We start from the raw sequence: 20,322 nt of genomic DNA on the forward strand, positions 1-20,322 counted from the left end.
TAAGATAACATTTGTTATGTATATTAAATGAATCTTCCCTTTGTATATTTATAGATAATTTATTTAATTAAAATTTCTAATTTATATCAGATTAAATTGATTTATTTTAACTTATAAGTTAATATTCAAAATGTCAAGGCTATGGAGAGGAATTGTTCTTTCTAGGAATAAATTGTAATTAACTGGCATTTATACTAACTTAGACCTCATTATCTATGAAGAGAAAAACGTTGCAAGGTATTTTGTTATTTACCTCATCATTACAGTGTCGCAAGCATAAGATTTTTCCTTCGTCTGAAATAATTCGACAAATTTTGGTAAATTTAATTTTATACTACAAAAGCAAGATTATCGAGTCACGCTTAGTGTGTTAAATTAGGAGTAACGCTGTAACAAATTTATTTAAATTATGAGTGAGAACATAAATTTAGTATTTCTTGAGGGGTACCCACTCCAGCCATTTCATTAGAACAGAATGATAAGGGAAATTTTTTAGAATAAAGTTATGGAAACATAAGGTAAATGCTTAAAGATAATTTCACAACGGTAGAACTTTTTTTCTTTTTCTTTTGACTGAAAGGTTAAGTTGACTTAATTGAGTTCTAATCTAATAATCCCTTAATCACGTGACAAACTAACCCGGTCAAATTAATGATGACTATAACTATTGTAAGATTCTTTTGGACCACAACAATCTACAAAATTCTTTTTAAATTATAAATACCGCTTTCATTAATGTTTTTTCAGGATAGGGGACTGCAATTTTTATGTTGACTCCACAGTAATTATCTCTTATACTGAAATTCACCTAAGGGTAAACCGAAACAATTGAATAATTAGGCTATTTGAAAGATAGATTTGTAAATAATAAATTTAATGCAAATCACTGTATATTAGAATTTCATTCGTTATTTTGAAATAGAGCATTTCTAAATTACCGGGATGAGATGCATGCTATATCCATCCCTGTATAAATTTTCCTTTTTTTTTTTTTATAAAAAGAAAAAAACTCAACTTGTATTTAAAGTTTCTTCTTCTTCAATTTTAACAAAATATTGTGCAAATGGGACGAACTGCGAAGTAATTTGCAGTGGGAAGCGTGTGGGAAGATAGATAGTGGGACCAAACGTGAACCACTTTGATAATCCACTGTAGAAAAGGATGCAGCCTTTCACACGGAATCACAAACAGAGCCTTTAGCGGTCTATCAAGTCCCTAGTTTGAATAACGACAATTCTATCCACGAATTATCCCGCGTTCATATAGGCATTCGGAAAATGTTACTATCCCGTTTTAGTTTATATGAATCTATTTTTTTTTAGCTCGTTCCAAAAAAAAATAATTATTTTTTAAATTTGAAAACAATTTTATTTAAACTTATAATTCTATATTAATGAAAGTTTTTATAATCACACAAATACTTTGGACTCTTTTTTTGAATTGTTTAGGATCACAAATTCAAAAGTCTTCATTTTTTCTTAAATCCCGTGTCCAATCAAAAATATTCACATAAATTGAAACGAAGGGAGTATATTTTACAAAATCGTTTGGTATAATGGTGGGATATCCCATGTGATGAGATATTTTATGAGATAGTGCAAACATTATTTCGAAATTAGCTAATACCCCTAGATTAAACATGAGATAAAGTTAATATAGATAACCTATTTTAATGTAAGTATTGACTGATTATAAAGTTCGAACCCATAACATATAGATCATACAGAGATAACTTATTAATTTATTTATTTATTTATTTTTATATAAGTAGGGGAGAGAGAGGAAAAAGGATGATGAGTCATGACTTTTCTTGTATCTGCAAAAAAGCAACTGCATCCACCTCCCATCATACTTGTCTCACTATAGATCCAGCTTTTCTAAATTTTCCTTTTTTGCTTTGAGTACAATTTCACTTCAACCAAAACACAGTTCAGTTTCAGCTTCTCTTCCTCAGCTGCGGCTGCTTAATCTCCAGTAGTTAAATGGAGCAAGAGATGACTGAGCTGCTTTCTTTAGATCAATCAATTAAAATGGAGGATTCAGAGCCGCAGCAAAAACAAACTTCTCCTCATTCTTCTTCTATTCCTATTAAAAGTAGACCAAAGGGTGGCCTCATCACTATGCCTTTTATTATAGGTATCATCTTTTGTTCTGTTTATTTTTTACTACTTTGTTTCTGGGTATACATATAATTAATTTTCTTTTTTGGTTTCTTGGTTTTATGTTAATAGCAAATGAGGCATTGGAGAAAGTGGCAAGCTATGGGCTTTTACCCAATATGACATTTTATCTAATGAAAGATTATAGGATGGAGGTTACTACTGCTCAAAATTTACTGTTTTTCTGGTCAGCAGCTACTAATTTCTTGCCTTTAGTTGGTGCTTTTGTTGCTGATTCATATCTGGGTCGATTCCTCGCCATTGGCCTTGGTTCCATCTTCAGTTTCCTGGTAATTAACTACTACTATGTGTATTAATTATCTTTTGTTAATTAGTGTTTTCAAGTTGTCGTTTGGGTCGAGGGACAGCTAATTGATCTGATGGCGACCCACCATTTATTTACTTAAACTATTTGGGGTCGTTTGGTTGTTTAGAAGTTATCCGAGTATTAATTGTCCGGGAGTAGTTATTTTACCTTTCATGTGATAAAAAAATAGTATAATCCCGGGATAACTAGTCTCGGAATTAATTATAATACAGTTTTTTACTAACCAAACATGAGATAAACTTTCTTAAATTTAGTTCAAGATTAATTATTTCTTATCTTTAGTAGCAAACAAACCTTTATGTTTTGTTTTAAATTTGTGAACTTAGAGAGTACATCCCATGTTTAACTTTATGTGGCCTATATTTAATGTATGTTAATTTAAGACACTTCTCTTCTTTTTTTTGGGTTTAGCCTTAACCGGAAAAACTTTATTTTTCGGTGATCAAAGAAATTGACGGGAGCGATGTTACGTTTGATAAGTGTTTTCCCCCCCTTTTTATAGTATGGAGCCACCGTTTGTCTAATTTAAATTTTTATAAATGCGTAACTGTTGTCCGTTACACTGACATTCTTCATTTTCTCTGTGTCTTTTCTCCTTTGTTAATGGAATTAATAATTGTATTTCCGAAGAAAGTGCTATTCCTTATTACTACTGCCGAACGTCTTAATCCTGACAAAATAATTATATTTTTTAGCTTCTCTTATTGCAGTCGGAGGATCCAATGCAGTCTAAACTTTTGAAAATTACTGTCTTTACTGTCCTATTTGCTGCTACAAATTTTTAGTTTTTTAATAACAGCAGCCAATTTACCCACCAAATTTAACACAGCCAGATTTACTTATTATTTTTTTTGTAGCTGGTATACATATATTTTGCACTTATTATAACATTGTTAGACATATATGATACATGAATTATACATATATTATACATTCGCTGGCTATTTATGGTTTAAGCAATTAGATGGACGGCTATTTGGGTTAATTCTTTCTTTTAAATAGTTAAGTGCTATTGCTGTAAAGGCTAATTTACCCACCTTATATTTTAGTTAAGTAATTTGTGTTGCTTACTGTATCTTTTACATTTGGTCTTGGAAGGCGGAGTTATCTCTGCGTTATTTTCTAAATTACTAGTAGAACAGCTTAACTCTATGTTATTATATCAGACCGTAATCCTAATGATGGGGATATTGCTTTTCTAGCTTGTATTGTAACATGGTTTTCTGTTTCAAAACATAAAGCCAGGGCGGCCGGACGAGTTCTGTACTTTACGAGGGGCCTTAAAAAAAATTTTTAAAAAATTATTTATTTATTTGAAGTCTATTTTTCTAGTGTTTCTTAGATACAAAGTTATTAATAATTTTCTTATAATCAATAACTTCTAATAAGTCTTTCTTAATTGATAGTATAGATAATCCATTTAACCTTTCTTGAGACATTGCTTATCTTAGCTAAGATTTTATCAATTTTAATTTTGAATTTTTTTTTCCCTGAAGCGACGGTAACAAGAATTATTAACATTATTCCATAAGTAATATAGGCATTGGAAAAATAATCAAATCTTTTTATTTGATCGGGTGTATCAATTAAACTGTTATCTTCTAATTGTACTAATTCCGAAAATAAATCTAAACCATCCATATCGAATTGATTATTATGCTTTAAGGAACATTTAAGATTAAGACAATATTTTTAAAATTTTCATCATCTAGTGATCTTAGTTTTTACCGCTAAATAGAAAATCAAAAATATTTTCATATGCTTTGAATTGTTCAAATTTATTTTGAAGTGAAAAAAATAGGCTTGTCTACTATGTATAAAGCAATCAACTCCAAAGGACTTTTCGAAAGATTTTGAGATTTTATGATCAACATTCTCATCAAATTGTTACTTTCTATATATCATAGGTTTCTTACGAAATTCGAGTTCGATATTCATTTCAAGTGCAATTTTCGTGGCAGAAATCATAGAAGTTGTAAATCTTTCTTCTCTATACTTGTTAAAGAATGAAATGAAACTTTTTCACTTCACCGAACCGTTTTTTAAAATTATACATAGCCTATTAGATATAACAAAAAATAGGGCCCCACAAATGTGGGGCCTAAAGCAATTGCTTTATTTGCCTTATGGATGGGCCGCCACTGCTTAAAGCGTTCCGAAAATGTCAATGTTGTCCCTTAAGGCCATAGCCACAATTTGTATGCTATTATGTAGCAGTATTCCTCTTTGCGCCTTTGTTTCCCTAATGTTAGCAAAATGAAGTGATGTGACCACCCATAAGCAGTGGCGGATCCAAACCTTTTTAAACCTTTATGTTGCCACTGCTGGACCCAATGCGCTTTTGTAATTGTAGGCGTTGATTTTTAATATTTGTTGAAATTTTAGTTATTTTTCACAGGTGTGCGCAAACAATCACACACACACACACACATAAATATGCCCCCATAAGAGACCAGATGATTGTAGTTAAACTTACCAACTTTTAACACTTTAATGCCCTTTTTGTTGCAGGGAACTACAGTATTGTGGTTAACAGCAATGATTCCGAAAGCAAGGCCACCGCCTTGTAATCAAGTAGGGCAGGCCTGTAAATCTGCCACAGCATCGCAATTCATGCTCTTGGTCTTTTCATTTCTACTCATGTCAATTGGTGCGGGTGGTATAAGACCATGTTCTTTAGCTTTTGGTGCTAACCAGTTTGACAAGAGAGATAATCCCAACAACCAAAGGGTGTTGGAGAGCTTCTTTGCGTGGTATTATACTTCATCCATAGTCTCTGTTCTTATTGCGTTGACGGGTATCGTTTACCTTCAAGATAAGATGGGCTGGAAAATAGGTTTTGGAGTTCCTGCAATCCTCATGTTCTTATCCGCGCTGTTTTTCTTCCTTGCTTCTCCTTTTTATATCAAGCACAAGGTAAAATCAAACTTGTTTAGCAGCTTCATTCAAGTGATTGTAGTTGCCTACAAGAATAGGAAACTCCCATACCCTATTCAGAATTCCGATTACCATCACAAGAATGGTTCAGAACTTCAAGTGCCAACAGAGAAATTGAGATTCTTAAACAAAGCTTGTATCATTAAGAGCCCTGAAGATGTTAAGCCAAATGGTGTTGCAGTCAATTCATGGAACCTTTGCACAGTGGAGCAAGTTGAGGAGCTAAAAGCCCTCATTAGAGTCATGCCATTGTGGTCGACAGGGATCATGATATCGATAAACTTAAGTCAGAGTTCATTCCCTTTACTACAAGCTCAATCCATGGATAGACATCTAACGAAAAATTTTCAAATTCCAGCTGGCTCATTTGGTATGTTTTTGATGATTGCATTAACAATTTGGGTTTTTCTCTATGACCGCGTGATGCTCCCATTGGCATCGAAGATCAGAGGAAGACCAGTTCGTCTAACACCTATAGTCAGAATGGGAATTGGCATATTCGTCTCTTGCATGTCTATGTTAGTCTCTGGTATCGTGGAACATGTTAGACGAAGAAGAGCAATAAACCAAGGGCTCTTGAACAACCCCGATGGGTTGGTGGAGATGTCAGCTATGTGGCTCATACTGCAAAATAGTTTGAACGGGATAGCAGAGGCATTCAGTGCAATCGGCCAAACAGAGTTCTATTATTCTGAGCTCCCGAGGAGTATGTCAAGTCTCGCATCTGCACTCTTAGGACTAGGAATGGCAGTGGCAAATCTGTTAGCTAGTGTGATCCTGAGTGCTGTGGATAAGCATACCAAAGGAGAAGGGAAAGAGAGTTGGGTTTCAAGCAGTATAAATAAAGGTCACTATGAGTATTACTACTGGCTTCTTGCTATTATGACAGCGTTTAATATGCTTTATTTTATGGTTTGTAAATGGGCATATGGACCCTGTGTTGACATTGACATCACTAAGAGAATGTTAGAGGTTAGTGATGATGATCTGCCACAGGAAAATATGTCTCGACGTGACTTGAATTCGCGCCAGGCTAGTTGTTAAATAGTGTGTACATAGTATTTATACGGAATCATATATTACCAAGTGCTTCTAGATTTTTTGATTACTGTCATATTGTTAACTTTTTGCCTTTTCTTTTGAGGGCGAAGTGCCCAAACAGTCATTCTTAGTGCAGCTATTCATAGATTAGCTGTTACTTATTTTGTTCTGAAAATTTGAATTAAATATCGTGCCCCGAAATATTGAACTGGAAAACTGAATTTATTTTTACTTATTTTAACCTCTCAAGCCCACCCTACAGCCCAACACAACACAACTTGTATCAAGGTAGTCATATTTTTCAGTTTATACCCACATTGTTAATGTTTTTTTTTTTTTTTTTTTGCAATAGTGTTTTTACACTCTTGCACATTATTATACAGGATAAATAGAAGCACAAATCCAGTTTTTTTTCATGTAATAAATGGTTCCGATACAAATAGCCACCTGCAAAAGTAGCACAAAAACTCAAAGTAAAAACCGCCAAAAACCCATCTTGGTGTTCCAATAGAATCTGCAAACCCAGTTTTAAGAGAATTCGTTAAAAAGCCCATAAAAATTGCTTACAGAAGTCTTGTGAGCACTAACAAAGCAAGGAAAGAGGCTGAACTTCAAGAAAAGTTCTATACACAGAGTAATTAAGAGAGGAAAAATGCCGACTTGACTTGGGTAAGACGCAAGGGAAAAGATTATTGGTCAAAGTATATGTTTATCCCAACAATGCAACTTTCTAATTTAGAAGAATTTAGATATTCTTCTAAATTCGTCGGCAAATATTTTTCTCTACGTTTATGTTTGGCAATGACGAAAAATAAAGCACATGCACAACATGTTTTCTTCACATGACTAACTTCATGTTGCAATTTCATCGGGAATACCAATGTTGACATAAGAGTCTTTGGTCATGATAGAGAAACCTAAACGGATAAAAGGATCATAAACTAGAAACATAGTCTATAAAGAAATATTAGGCGAAATACATTTCATTATATGTTTATAACTCATAAATAAAATTCACATAAATAAAAAGAATCACATGTACGTATATATTTAAACTTTGATTCAACTTCGTAGGTTTAGACAATATTCAATTATCTTGATTTCGACAAACAAATCACTACAAGATGATCCACATTGATCATTCACAAAAACTTGTGATTTATTCTTTCATGTATAATGATTTACTTAAAACAAATTTTAGTAAATTATTGTGTTTGTACAGTCCTATGTGGTCCATTATATATTCCTTGATATTTCTTACAAATCTATTTATCTACCATCATTTATAATCATCACAGTCTCACAGATTCTCTACCATACAAAAATTTATTCGCACTTAATATTTATATTAAATTAATAAATATAAAATATTTGTCTTTTATGCTTATATTTATTTAATCATGGTTAGTGATATATATTTTCCCTTAATTTTAAACTGAAAATACAAGTAAATCTTTAACTCCTATAATCATAAAAAAAGTTTATCGCAATTTGACAATTTGAAAAATGAGTGGGAATACAGTCAAGGCGGACCATTTAAATTTGATCCAAACACTATGCTTTACTTAGGAAACTGGTTATAACATACAAATATATGAGCACATTAACTATATTTATATGGAACTCTATGTATAATTGATAGTATAGAAATATATTTATATTAAGTTGCTCATTACTATAGTCTTTGAAGCAGTAATTATTAAGTATAACACCACTTCGTATTATTCCTGTATCGTTAGCTTCTGCTTAGTACAAATCTGATTATTCCACAAAGAAGTCTTTTTCATATGCTTAAAGTTTTACACATCCATTTAATAAATCGTTTAATAGTATAATCATGATGAGCTTTTGACCAAATTACGCTTATTTATTTCTTAAATGAGTAATTAATAACTATATGCCTTCTCGGAGTAGATAGATGGAATTTGATAAAATTAATTAATATTTTCTTAATTTTCTAAAGTGAAATAAGTTAAACGACATTTTTGGCTAAAGAGACGGATAAAAAGACTAGAGAAAGTACCACTTTCGAACCGTATTATTTGTCTTTTTAAGTTTCTTACATAATTTTATAAAGACATAAAAAATCTTAATCATAAAAGTATTTGTTTTGCGTTTATTGTACACAAGGTCTACCGAAAACAACATCTCTACCTTCACAAGATATGTGTAAAGTTTGCATACACAATACCCTTTCCAAACCTCACATGTTGTTGTTGTATAAGTATCTGTTTAATTATTCTTTGTTTTTTCTTAAATATTTTACTTAAATAACACTCTACTAATGAAGATATTAAAAATAAGTTTCCAAAAAAATAATAAATAATTTTTAGTATCTTTCTAAACCATCAATTATCAAAACGGATATTTAAAATAAAAATATATATAAAAATTTCTTACTGTATATGATTACATAGGAAGTTGAGCTCACGAGTCAAAGAGTTCCCATTTCTTCAACAAAGCTTGTGATAGAGTGATAAATACTTATTTATTCTTAATTAGAAATTTCAAGTTTAAATTCTGAATATGAAATTATTTTTATTAAGGAACGCCTTATCCTTAAGCGTGGAACTTTCCAACACAAATCTAAATTTATCTAATATAAGTACCAGACTCGTGGGAAACCAAAAAACAAAAAAGAGTTCCCACTTCATTGTCTGAGAAGGAAGTGTAAAAGGAAGAAAGAAAACACTTCCAATTTTCAAGTTCAAAGAGATCGCATCACTCAGTTTTCAAGTCAGCTGTCACCCCTAATAATGATAACCTACGATAGAACAGTAAGTAATTCATTATTTTTAATTAAAGATTTTAAGTTTAAGCCTTAGATATGAAATCGTCTTTGTTACGGAACACTATCCCAATATAAAGTTTTCTGATGAAAAAAATTAAATTTAATCGGAGCGTAATATAGGTACTTGTTGGTTCCCCAAGTACACGCACGTATACGTGGCCGCCGAGTAATAAAGTGACTCGAAAGTCGAATGTCGAACCCACAGACACTTAGATCAATAGTTAACTAAGCAAACTAAAATCAGTTAATTGTCCAAGATAATCAAGAGTGGTATTTTCTATTAATCTACTATTGCGGAAATTAAACAAGTAACAACTAATTTATCAAGAATGCAAATATGTATGATGAGATTTTATGTCACGATCCGAAATTCCCTCCTTCGGACCGTGATGACGCCTAATATTTCACTTGCTAGGCAAGCTAACGTTAGAATAATATTAACAAATTTTTAAATAATTTTTAGATTAATAATAATCAAGGAAACAAATGCGGAAGCAAAGTTTGAAATATAGTGAAATAATCCATAAAAATAACAGTGTCTAAATACCATCCCAGAATTGGTGTCACAAGTGCACGAGCTTCTAGAATAAATATAAATAAAGGTCTGAATAAAATAAAGTTGTCTGAAAATAAACATACAGCTAAAGTAAAATAGACGGGGACTTCAGAATTACGGACGCCATGCAGTTATACCTCAAGTCTCCTCTGGTAGCTGAAATTCGAGCAAGTCTATGGTACGCCGCTGGGACCAACTCCAAAATCTGCACAAGAAGTGCAAAGTATAGTATCAGTACAACCGACCCCATGTACTGGTAAGTGCTGAACCTAACCTCGACGAAATAGTGACGAGGCTAAGGCGGTTCACTTACATTAACATGTATGCAATATTAATAACAACAACAAATAATAGAAATAAATCAGGTAACTTATTTATAATAATTGAAGCCAACTCAGCAGTCATAATCCATTATTATTTTAACCAATTCTTTTGCAGTGTGCAACCCGCTCTCACAATATATTCACATTCAATTCTGTTGCAGCGTGCAACCCGCTCTCCCAATATATTCCTTTTAATCAAGTCTGTCATATATTTATTTCAATCAAGTATATATAGACTTTTTAATAAGTTTGTTGCGGCGTGCAATCCGATTCTCCAATATGGACTTTTTAATAAGTCTGTTGCGGTGTGCAACCCGATCCTCCAATATATCCATTCCAATTAATTCTTATAGAAGAAATTTCCCCAATAAATACAACAATTAATATAAATTATAAGACAACAAGCATACAATAATTATGATTTAATTATGAAACAAACAATGACAAATAACAAATTATTATGAAAATCAGGGAGAAAATAGGCAGTTTAATATTTAATATGCCAAATGTCAAATAACAATTAAAATACATAATTCAGATAGCATGTAACAATTAATGCATGCATTCAAAAATTAATATTTGGCAAAGAATAGGAGAGAAACGATTATTATAATAATTAATTCATGATTTAAAACAATTTATGATTTTTCAAGTAAGCAGGCAAACAATTAATTTGACGACGTATAGACACTCGTCACCTCGCTTATACGTCGTTCACATGCAATTTACATAACAAATAATTTAAGGGTTATATTCCTTGAAGTCAAGGTTAACCACGACACTTACCTCGCTTTGCAAATTCCAATCAATTACTCAACCACAACTTTTCCTTTTAAATTTGTCTCCAAAAGCTTCAAATCTATTCATAAGCAATTCAATATACTCAATAGGAATCATAGGAATTAATTCCATATGAATTTACTAATTTTTCGGATAAAAATTCAAAATTCACTAAAATATTCGATAGTGGGACCCACATCTCAAATTTCGAAAAAACTCACAAAATCCGAACACCTGTTCCGCTACGAGTTCAACCATACAAAAATTATCCAATTCCGATATCAAATGGACCTTCAAATCTAAATTTTTCGCTTTTGGAAGATTTTAGAAAAATCTGATTTTCTTCCATAAATTCATGGATTCATGATATAAACGAGTATGGAATCATGAAATATAATCAATATAGGATAAGTAATACTTACCCCAATATTTTTCGTGAAAATCACCCAAAACTTCGCCTTAACCGAGCTCAAAACGACCAAAATATGAAAATAATATCGGACTATTCGATATATACACTGCCCAGGCATTTCCGCACCTGCGGTGCCTGGACTCGCACATGCGAGATCGCATCTGCGAGAATAATCTCGCATCTGCGAAATGGGGCTGCCAGGCGAGACCTCGCACCTGCGGAGGAAAAATGCGCACCTGCGCTGCCTTCCGCTTCTGCGATTGCCAAGTCCGCTTCTATGGACGCGCGGGTGCGTGCAAGTTTCCGCACCTGCGGACCTTTGCCCACCCTGCCCAGGCCGCTTTTGCGATGGAAGGCTCGTTTTTGCGAGCTCGCACCTGCGGTCAAAAATCCGCAGGTGCGATTACAACATAAGGCAAAATTCAGATTTTGCTTAAGTCCAATTCTTAATCCGATTTCAATTCGTATTACTCTCGGGGTACTTGGGACCCCGTACAAATATACCAACAAGTCCAATAACATAATATGAACTTACTCGGGGTCTCGTATCATGTCAAACAATGCTGAAATTATAATTCACACCCCGATTCAAACATTGAGTTTTAAACTTTTCAATTTGCAAATCTCGTGCCAAAACATATTAAATGAATCCGGAATGACTTTAAATTTGGCACACAAGTCTTAAATGACATAACGGAGCTGTTCAAATTTCCAGAATCGGATTCTAGCTTTGATATAAAAAAGTCAACCCCGTGGTCAAACTTAGAAATCTTTAGCCTTTAAATTTTTTGTTCCGTTAAATGGTCATAACTTGACCTAGGGACCTCCAAATTAAATTACGGGCATACGCCCAAGTCCTAAATCACAATATGGAGCTACCGAAATTATCAAAATACTGATCCGGGTCTATATGCTAAAAATGTTGACCAAAGTCAACGCAGTTGAGTTTTAAAACTCTATTTCATATTTTAATCTATTTTTTCACATGAAAACTTTTCGAAAAATTTTACGGACTGCGCACGCAAGTCGAGAAATAATAAATGGTACTTTTTGAGGTCTTAGAATACATAATTACTTTTTAAATTTAAAGATGACATTTTGGGTCATCACATTTTAATTCAGAGGAGATGAAACTTCTAGGGTTGTGGTTGGTTTATTAATCCTATTAAGTTTAATAATCACACTCGTTAAACCAGATTATCTATGATTTCTAATTAACCAGATCATTTATATGAATAACATGTTCCCACAATACTAGTCGCATGTCCATAATATATCAATCCTATATTCCTATGGTATTGAGTCTATCATTAACGAATATAGTACGGTATTCAACTAAGCAAGACTGTTAGATATATTTCTATCCTAACTGCGAAATCTTTTCCCGAACCACGAGTTCAGAAACAAGCTCTCTTTAATTCTACTCTAATCTAAATACGGCTTTCCCAAGCATAGCATAGATAGTAGAGTGAATTGGTAGCTACAACAATTCATAAGTTAAAACTAGAATTAAAGAAACAACCACAAGATGATTATCCGAATTAACGAAGATGTAATTAATAAACGTTAATAATCATGTCAACCACAATCCTAGAAACTAGAGTGCTTAGCCATTCATGTTCATAGTAATAACTTTTCAAGTATTTTGCATAAATAAAGTACAAAGAAAAGATGAAGGAATGAAGAACTTGATGATTTTCTCCTCCAAAGAACGTTCCCAACGTCTTCTCTCCTTCCAAAATATTCTCCTTAGGTCTAAGATATGTCAAAAGTTTAGAAAATACCGTTTTCATGTATTTATACCAAGTAGGGTCGGGCCCAAACGAAATCACCATTTCCTAGTCGAAATAGGAAAATTGCAAACTTATTATATTTTATGCGTCGCACTGTGCGTAGCATTAGTGCTCAGTCTCTGAAGTTTGCTATTTTCTGACAGATATTTACACTGATGCGTCGTACTGTGCGTAACATTAGTGCATTTTTTCAGGAGATTATTCTTCCTTGAATTTTGACGCCCAGAAGTGATCCTCGACCCCCGAACACGATTCCGGCTTATTCCTTTAGGTTTTTACTTAGACTTCAAAGCTCCAATTAGCTCCAATTAGTTCTATAACATCTATATAGCTCGAAATCACTTCTACAAGGCATAAAACACACAATTAATACAAAATACTAGCAATTAATGCTCAAACTCAATTAAAGTACAATAAATTAAAGTACAATAAGTGACTAAAAAAATAAAATGAGATTAGCCTACCATTAGTACTCGAGTCGAAAAACAAAATAAATGCTAACATACATAGGGCAGAGTAGGAAACAAAACCTCACAAGTCACCAGCTGCTTTTCTGGACCATACACTCATACACAAGTCAAAATTATTTTAGTTCTCTCAGTTTTCTATTTTACGTGAATCTATTTCCTTTTTGGTCCGTTCCAAAAAGAATGATCCCTTTTTTAAATTTGGTAACAATTTAGCTTAAATTTATAATTTTACCCTTAATGAGAAACTTTTATAACTATACAAATACTCTGAGCTTCTTTTTGACTTGTTTAGGACCATAAATTCTAAAAATCTTTATTTTTTCTTAAATTCCGTGCCCAATCAAATATGTTCATATAAATTAGAGCAATAACTTTTATATGCCTATAAATATATGATTGGGGGAGACTCGAGAGAGGAAAAAGGAAGAGAGTTATGGCTTTTGTTGTATTTGCAAAAAAGAAACTGCATGCAACCTTCACTTGTGTGATTTTAGATATATCCAATTACCTTCGCAATTTTCTTTTGCTTTGAGTTTAATTACTTTCCTCAGCAGCTTAAGTTTAAGTAGTTGTAGAAGATATGGAGCAGCAGGAGATGAAAGAGCTGCTTCCTTTACATCAAACAACTAGTGTATTTGGTCGCGCTTTGCGCGGTTATAAAATTATTTTTCACGTGCAAATATTTTAATTAAAATATAGTGATAATTCTTTTGAAATTATTTTAGTCATACTTATCATCTTCCTACTTCAAATAAAAAGTGCTTTCACTTTCCATGAATGTGTTTGCATATATAGATTGGTGTGTTTGCATGAATGTGTTTCCATCTTTACGTATATTAATATATACTCCCTCTATTCTATTTTATGTGGATCTATTACTATTTGAAAGTCCAATAAATTTATTTTTGAGCACATTTTTTTAATTGTTTTTAAATATTCTGAGTTATTAACTAATGTGATTTAAAGTACATACTTTAGTTTCTGCATATATTAATTTTATTTTTAAATTTCTTGAAAATTATTTGTCCGAATTCACATTAAAATTAGTTAGTTTGCTCCTCTCAAAGCGAGTAATACTTTGTTTGTATATTTAATTTTTCTATATCCCTCTATTTTAATTTATGTGAACTTATTTCTTTTTTAGTCCGTGCCAAAAAGAATGGTCTCTTTCCTTATTTGAAAACAATTTACCTTTATGCAATGATTTATAGTCACACCAAATATATGTGCCTCATTTTACACCATAAGTTCAAAAGTCTTCTCTTTTTTCTTAAATTTCGTGTCCAGTCAAATGAGTTCACATAAATTAAAACGGAAAGAGTAGTTATTAGTACTTTCTATAAATTTTTCTTATTTTTTAGATAAAGCAAGAAGTAGTAAACGAAAAAGGACAAATAAAGTAATTAAAACCTACCATACATGAAACAAACTAAATAAAATATCCTTCTCAAATTATGCTCCAATTTCGGCCGACTATTCCATTTTCTAGTAATTTTTCTATTTCTCTTTCCTTTTCCATTTGTTTGTTCTTATTTTTCTTTTGCTCCCCTTAATCTCTTCCTAATCTTATGCAAAACTTTCAAAATTCAGTTTTTTCTTAAAATACTCGCATCATTGTTTCCTATAAACTCAAAGTGCTTCAACGAAGAAATAAGAGATATCAAGATAAAAAATTACATACACACAAATATATCAAATTAACTGTAGTTTATGAGCAAAACTTCTACAAAACTTCTAACTGTTTTTTTTCCTTTCTTCTTTTTCCTTTACCCCATGATATTCAGTTGGAGGTCAAGATAATAAGAGTTTTGCTGATTCCTTGGAATTACAAATGGAATTGGATTATTAATGCCTTGATTCCCTCCCTTCGTTCATCCTTGTATCTATATATTTCTGCAATCACACTGCACAAGATTTCGATTTGGTTTGTGGAAAAGTAAGACGGTGAATGCATATAGTGTTTTTATTTATATAGAGGTGTTTTAAATTTAGTGGTGAAAAGTCCTTTCAAATTCTGCAGTTATAAGTAATGCATGCATATATAAAGTTATAATTGAAAGTTATTCAAAGAAGAGGTAATTAAAGAAGAAGGAAAAAAAAGGACATAAATGTTGAAAATCTGGCAATCTTAATTTACTGCACTTCTTTATTGCCTTCACAATTCTTTATTGGTATTTATTTTACGGTCATAGAGGTACACATTAAATTCTATTGGAAACTCGTGAATATTTTAGTAAAAAAAAGGTAAAAAGCCAAAAAAGCCAGAAATTAGATAAATATTATTGCGGTGAAGAATTTGAATATACAAAGGGTTTTTTTTAAAAAAAAAATATGGGTTAGATGAGAACAATTCATGAATATGCTTTTTAAGTTTAATTTAGATGAGAATAAATTTGATGAATATGGATACAAAGATAATTCTATAGGAGGATGATATTCAAGAAAGTAGTATAGTGAGTGGTCCATGAATTCTATCTGCCTTTGGCATCAGGAGAGGAATGATACATTTTTCTGTCTCCTTTTTTGCCCTTTTCGTATAAGAGGGAGACAAAAGATAGCATATATATTCTTTGACAATTTGACATTATACAGGAAAAAGTAAAAAGAAAGAAAAGTTTTTCATGTACAAATAGCTTCCAAGAAGTTGCGATAAGGATACAGAGCCAACAGTAATACATAAGAAAATAGTACAACATTATTTCTTCTATTATATAGAAAAGGGAAGATGTTCGACCAATGGTATAATTGGTATTTCAAGTTAACCTATTGTAAAACTCGTGTTAAAAGTTTCCCCTACCTTCCTCCATCTCCCATCATCAAACAAAATACAGAGATACTGGAATGTTCCATTCCTAATATTTTCCTACGATTCTTGAATTTCCTTTCTGGTTTATTCTTCTCTTTCTCCATTTAAATTTATTTACATTTGTTTATTTCATGAATTTTTGTTTCATCTAAGACCATATGAATGGAAACTGCATCTCATTCTTACTTCTCTTTTATTACTTAGTTGCTCTGTCGTCTATTCTATTCCACAACCATTTTACTATGAGAACATTTATATTGATTGATTTCAAACTGGGTTGAATTGCAAGGTAAATTGGTGCGCTGATTATTAGAGGGGGATAAACTCCTTCTACTCCAACACTGGCGAGAACTCAATTCATTATTTACTCAATAATTTCTAATTATCTATACGTAATTCTTTATATACTTCAAAAACTGATCCACATTTATCTTATCACTTAATGAGTTACAATTGCTTAATTTAATTTGTTACGAAATAATCGAGTCAAAGCAATTTTCGATTTTCCCTTTAGCAATTTTAGTTAAATGGGTGTTTTTAATCTTTTAACGGTTGGGTTGAAAACAAAATATGAAAAATAATAGTATTTTGATATGTCCTAAAAGTGTAGAATGACTTTTGAGTTACAATTGACAAAATATAATGACATTCCAGTTACAAAATAAAGTAAAGTAAAGTGACTTTTATAAACAATTTCTTTTAGTGACCTTCCGAGAAATGGACTCGGGAGTTAATGATGGTTTTAACATTTTCTAATTTGTTACTATAATAGTTGAAGCGATACCCTTTTCGGTTCCTGCTGGATCAAAAAAGTACAACTTTCGATAAATATGTTCTTTGTTTTATGAATGCTATCACATTTTATTTTTGATGTGTTGTTTCTGAATTTTAAAGTAGCATCATTCGCCCTTTTTATTTTTTAATTTTCTTCTCTAACATAAAAATAAGTTTGATAGATGAATGAGCTCATATTTTAGAGAGTTAGAATCAAAGAGGAAAACTTTATTTTTGCCTATATGCATCTTAAAATTGTAAAAATTGATGTTCACAACTTTTATTCGTAGTTTTGTTTTCTACCCTCCAACTTAAGTCGTCGTGTTCACTCCCATGATCTCTATCATGCGATTTTGGCTGAGATTTTTTTCTATAATTGTTTGTTTTGCATCTGTCTTGAAGGTTGATATTAGCCTAGCTGTGGGCTTTCATGGAACATGGTCGCCATATAAAGCTTGATGTCATAATACTGAATGATAATTTTGTTGTTGCGTAAAGGTTTATGTATCGACATGTTGACATCTTTTGTTGGAAGTTCATGCATTTTTTAATATGGTGCTTTGAAGATGTCTTTAATGGTATTATAAAATTTGTATTGGCATATATGATATTTTCATAAGTCAACCAATTAAGAAACTAAAATTGATTAGTAACAAAATCGTCTATGTTGACGAATAATTTGTGTGAAAAAATTGTGCAGCAAAACCTAATGTGATCTTGGTATTTACTTAAAACGGGTTAGTTTTTCTTTACTGTTAAAAACTAGCATTTAATTGATTCTTCTTAACATAACATGTGAGGAAACTTTCCTGTATTTTACAGAAAGAGGGAAGAGCATCAAGTTGATGGCAAACACATACTTCCATTTAACAGTATATACAGGCTTAGGGAGCTTTAAATATTTTAACTTAAAAAAAAGTCTGTTCTTAATGAGGGTAATCCAATACGGTAATCCTTCTTTCTAAGAGTCCTCAGTCCTAGGGTCCTCGCAGTCCATTAGGAAGAAGGGGAACCAGAGATTTAAATATGTTAAACTGAAAAAGATACTACTTTATTCCAGTATCATTGTGAAAACAATATCCAAAGTTATTAGATTAATAACACATCAATATAGATACAAAGTCAGAGAACATAAATAAAATGAAAGAAACAAGAATGAAAAATCAAATTTGTGGTATGCATTTATCCAAGAAGATAATGAGTCCAATTAGAACTATAAGCAATCCTAAAAAACAAAAATTGTCTGATGACTTACAATGAACTTTGCAGCTTCATCCAACAGTGCTTGTTGAATCACAGGTTTACGTGAGAAAGTAACATAAAAGGAAATAAATTTGTAAAGATTTCTTTGAAGCCTCATTCACTTTGTTTTCTTTTGTGGCTTTTTGGTAATAACAATGATGGAACATCACTCTTTTATTCAAAAAGAAATTTAGAATCTCATCGTTCCTTGCTCTTAAATCTTCAGTAGTTTCCTTCACTTGTGCATTGATGTTGTGTCAGCCATTATGGTATACTGAAATTTAAAAATAGATAGATGAAAAGTTGATGATCGAGTGACTTTGCAAAAATTACATTGAGAAGTATGTTGTCACGACCCAAAATCCCACCACACGCGTCTTGATTGTACCTAGTCTGTAATACTAGGTAAGCCGATTTCTATTACATTTGAAGCCATTTTTTTTTCGAATTAAATAAGTAACCAAAACTAATAGTAGAATAAATATGAATATACAACTTCCCAAGACTGGTAGTACTAAGTCACGAACTTTAACTGAATACATGGAATGATCACGAGGACCGAATATACAATACTGTTTGATTAAAATTTAACCGTACAATGAAATGAAAAGACTCCAAGGGACTGCGACGACAAAGCAGCTCTACCTTGAATCTTTACTGTCCCACTTTAACTCTGCTCAAGTATGATATCTCCAATACCTGGCTCTGCACAAAAATGTGCAGAAGTGTAGTATGAGTACACCACGGTCGGTATCCAGTAAGTATCAAGACGAACCTCAATGGATTAGAGACGAGGTACAATATCTTTCAAATACAACTCTTTCATATAATTCTTTTTGAATAAAAATCCTTTTAAATAAATATTTTGAATATAATTCTTTCAATTAAAAAGTCACCATGTGACACCGCATTTCATAATCATAAAAATATGGGTCTCAACCCATTTTTATATTTTTCGTAAACACTGGGTCTCAGCCCATTTTCATATTTCCACGGCACCTCGTACCAATAATTAAATCATCATATTTCCCCCGGCATCTCGTGCCCTCATTTCATATCACAACTGCACGGATAATTCACATGCCAAATATCCTCATTATTTACTCACGGCACCTCGTGCCTATATTTCATTTTATAATCCGCTTGGCAATAACCACATGCTCTCAATTTCAACATAAATCAGATTGTTATCAATTTACCAACAACAAGACAAATTACACAAGGTATAAAAACAAACACAAGAAAATTACAGCATCACATAAAAATCATCAACACCACAACCTCACATCATCACATATCGTCCCTGACAATAACCACCCTTATCGCTCCTATTGCCACCCTTATCACTCCTATAGCCACCCGTATCGCTCCGTCCAGAAAATATCAATAGCCACCCTTATCGCTCATATTTCCACCCTTATCGCTCCTATTGCCACCCGTATAGCTCCGCCCAGACAATATTCCCAAAAACACAACCACAGTAAAATGTCACCCTTATACCCACATAATATCAACGGTGAAATGCCACCCTTATATCTTCAAATTAATAATTACCACAACACAATAATTTACACGAAAAATTATCACGGCAACATAACAAAATCAATTCATATCATAATTTGCCCAATGGCTACAACCAAAATTCCAAAGATACAACCAAATCAATTAATTTCACAACAAATAGCCGAAGACTCCACACAATGTGTACAACACCCAAAAATAATCAACAGAGATAGAAATTACTCAACATAAAAGCAAAGTCTTCATTAACTCCAAATTTTCAATAATTATATAAATGCCTCTTCTTAAGCTCATTTAATTAATTATTTGCAGAGGAAAAAATCCAAAATGAAATTAAATTCCAATAATTATCAAACCAGCAAATTCAAGGAATTTCATAAATAATCAAA

General features: G+C 32.1%; 1 protein-coding gene across 1 annotated transcript; it reads left to right on the top strand.

Annotated features, from left to right (window-relative positions):
• The first annotated feature begins 1,795 nt into the window (after positions 1-1,795).
• On the top strand, positions 1,796-6,532 carry LOC104118500 (protein NRT1/ PTR FAMILY 1.2-like). Its single transcript, XM_009629750.4, has 3 exons — positions 1,796-2,136; positions 2,232-2,449; positions 4,999-6,532. The coding sequence occupies exons 1-3, from the start codon at positions 1,983-1,985 to the stop codon at positions 6,466-6,468; spliced, it is 1,842 nt and encodes a 613-aa protein (XP_009628045.1). The 5' UTR covers positions 1,796-1,982; the 3' UTR covers positions 6,469-6,532.
• The last annotated feature ends 13,790 nt before the right edge of the window (positions 6,533-20,322 follow it).

This window comes from Nicotiana tomentosiformis, chromosome 3 (genome assembly GCF_000390325.3).
Source record: "Nicotiana tomentosiformis chromosome 3, ASM39032v3, whole genome shotgun sequence".
Classification (NCBI taxonomy): Eukaryota; Viridiplantae; Streptophyta; class Magnoliopsida; order Solanales; family Solanaceae; genus Nicotiana; species Nicotiana tomentosiformis.

Coding starts and splice junctions, on each gene's coding strand:
- LOC104118500 (XM_009629750.4), top strand. CDS start 1,983: ATGGAGCAAGAGATGACTGAGCTGCTTTCTTTAGATCAATCAATTAAA. Junction 2,137..2,231: donor CACTATGCCTTTTATTATAG/GTATCATCTTTT, acceptor TTATGTTAATAG/CAAATGAGGCATTGGAGAAA. Junction 2,450..4,998: donor GTTCCATCTTCAGTTTCCTG/GTAATTAACTAC, acceptor TTTTTGTTGCAG/GGAACTACAGTATTGTGGTT.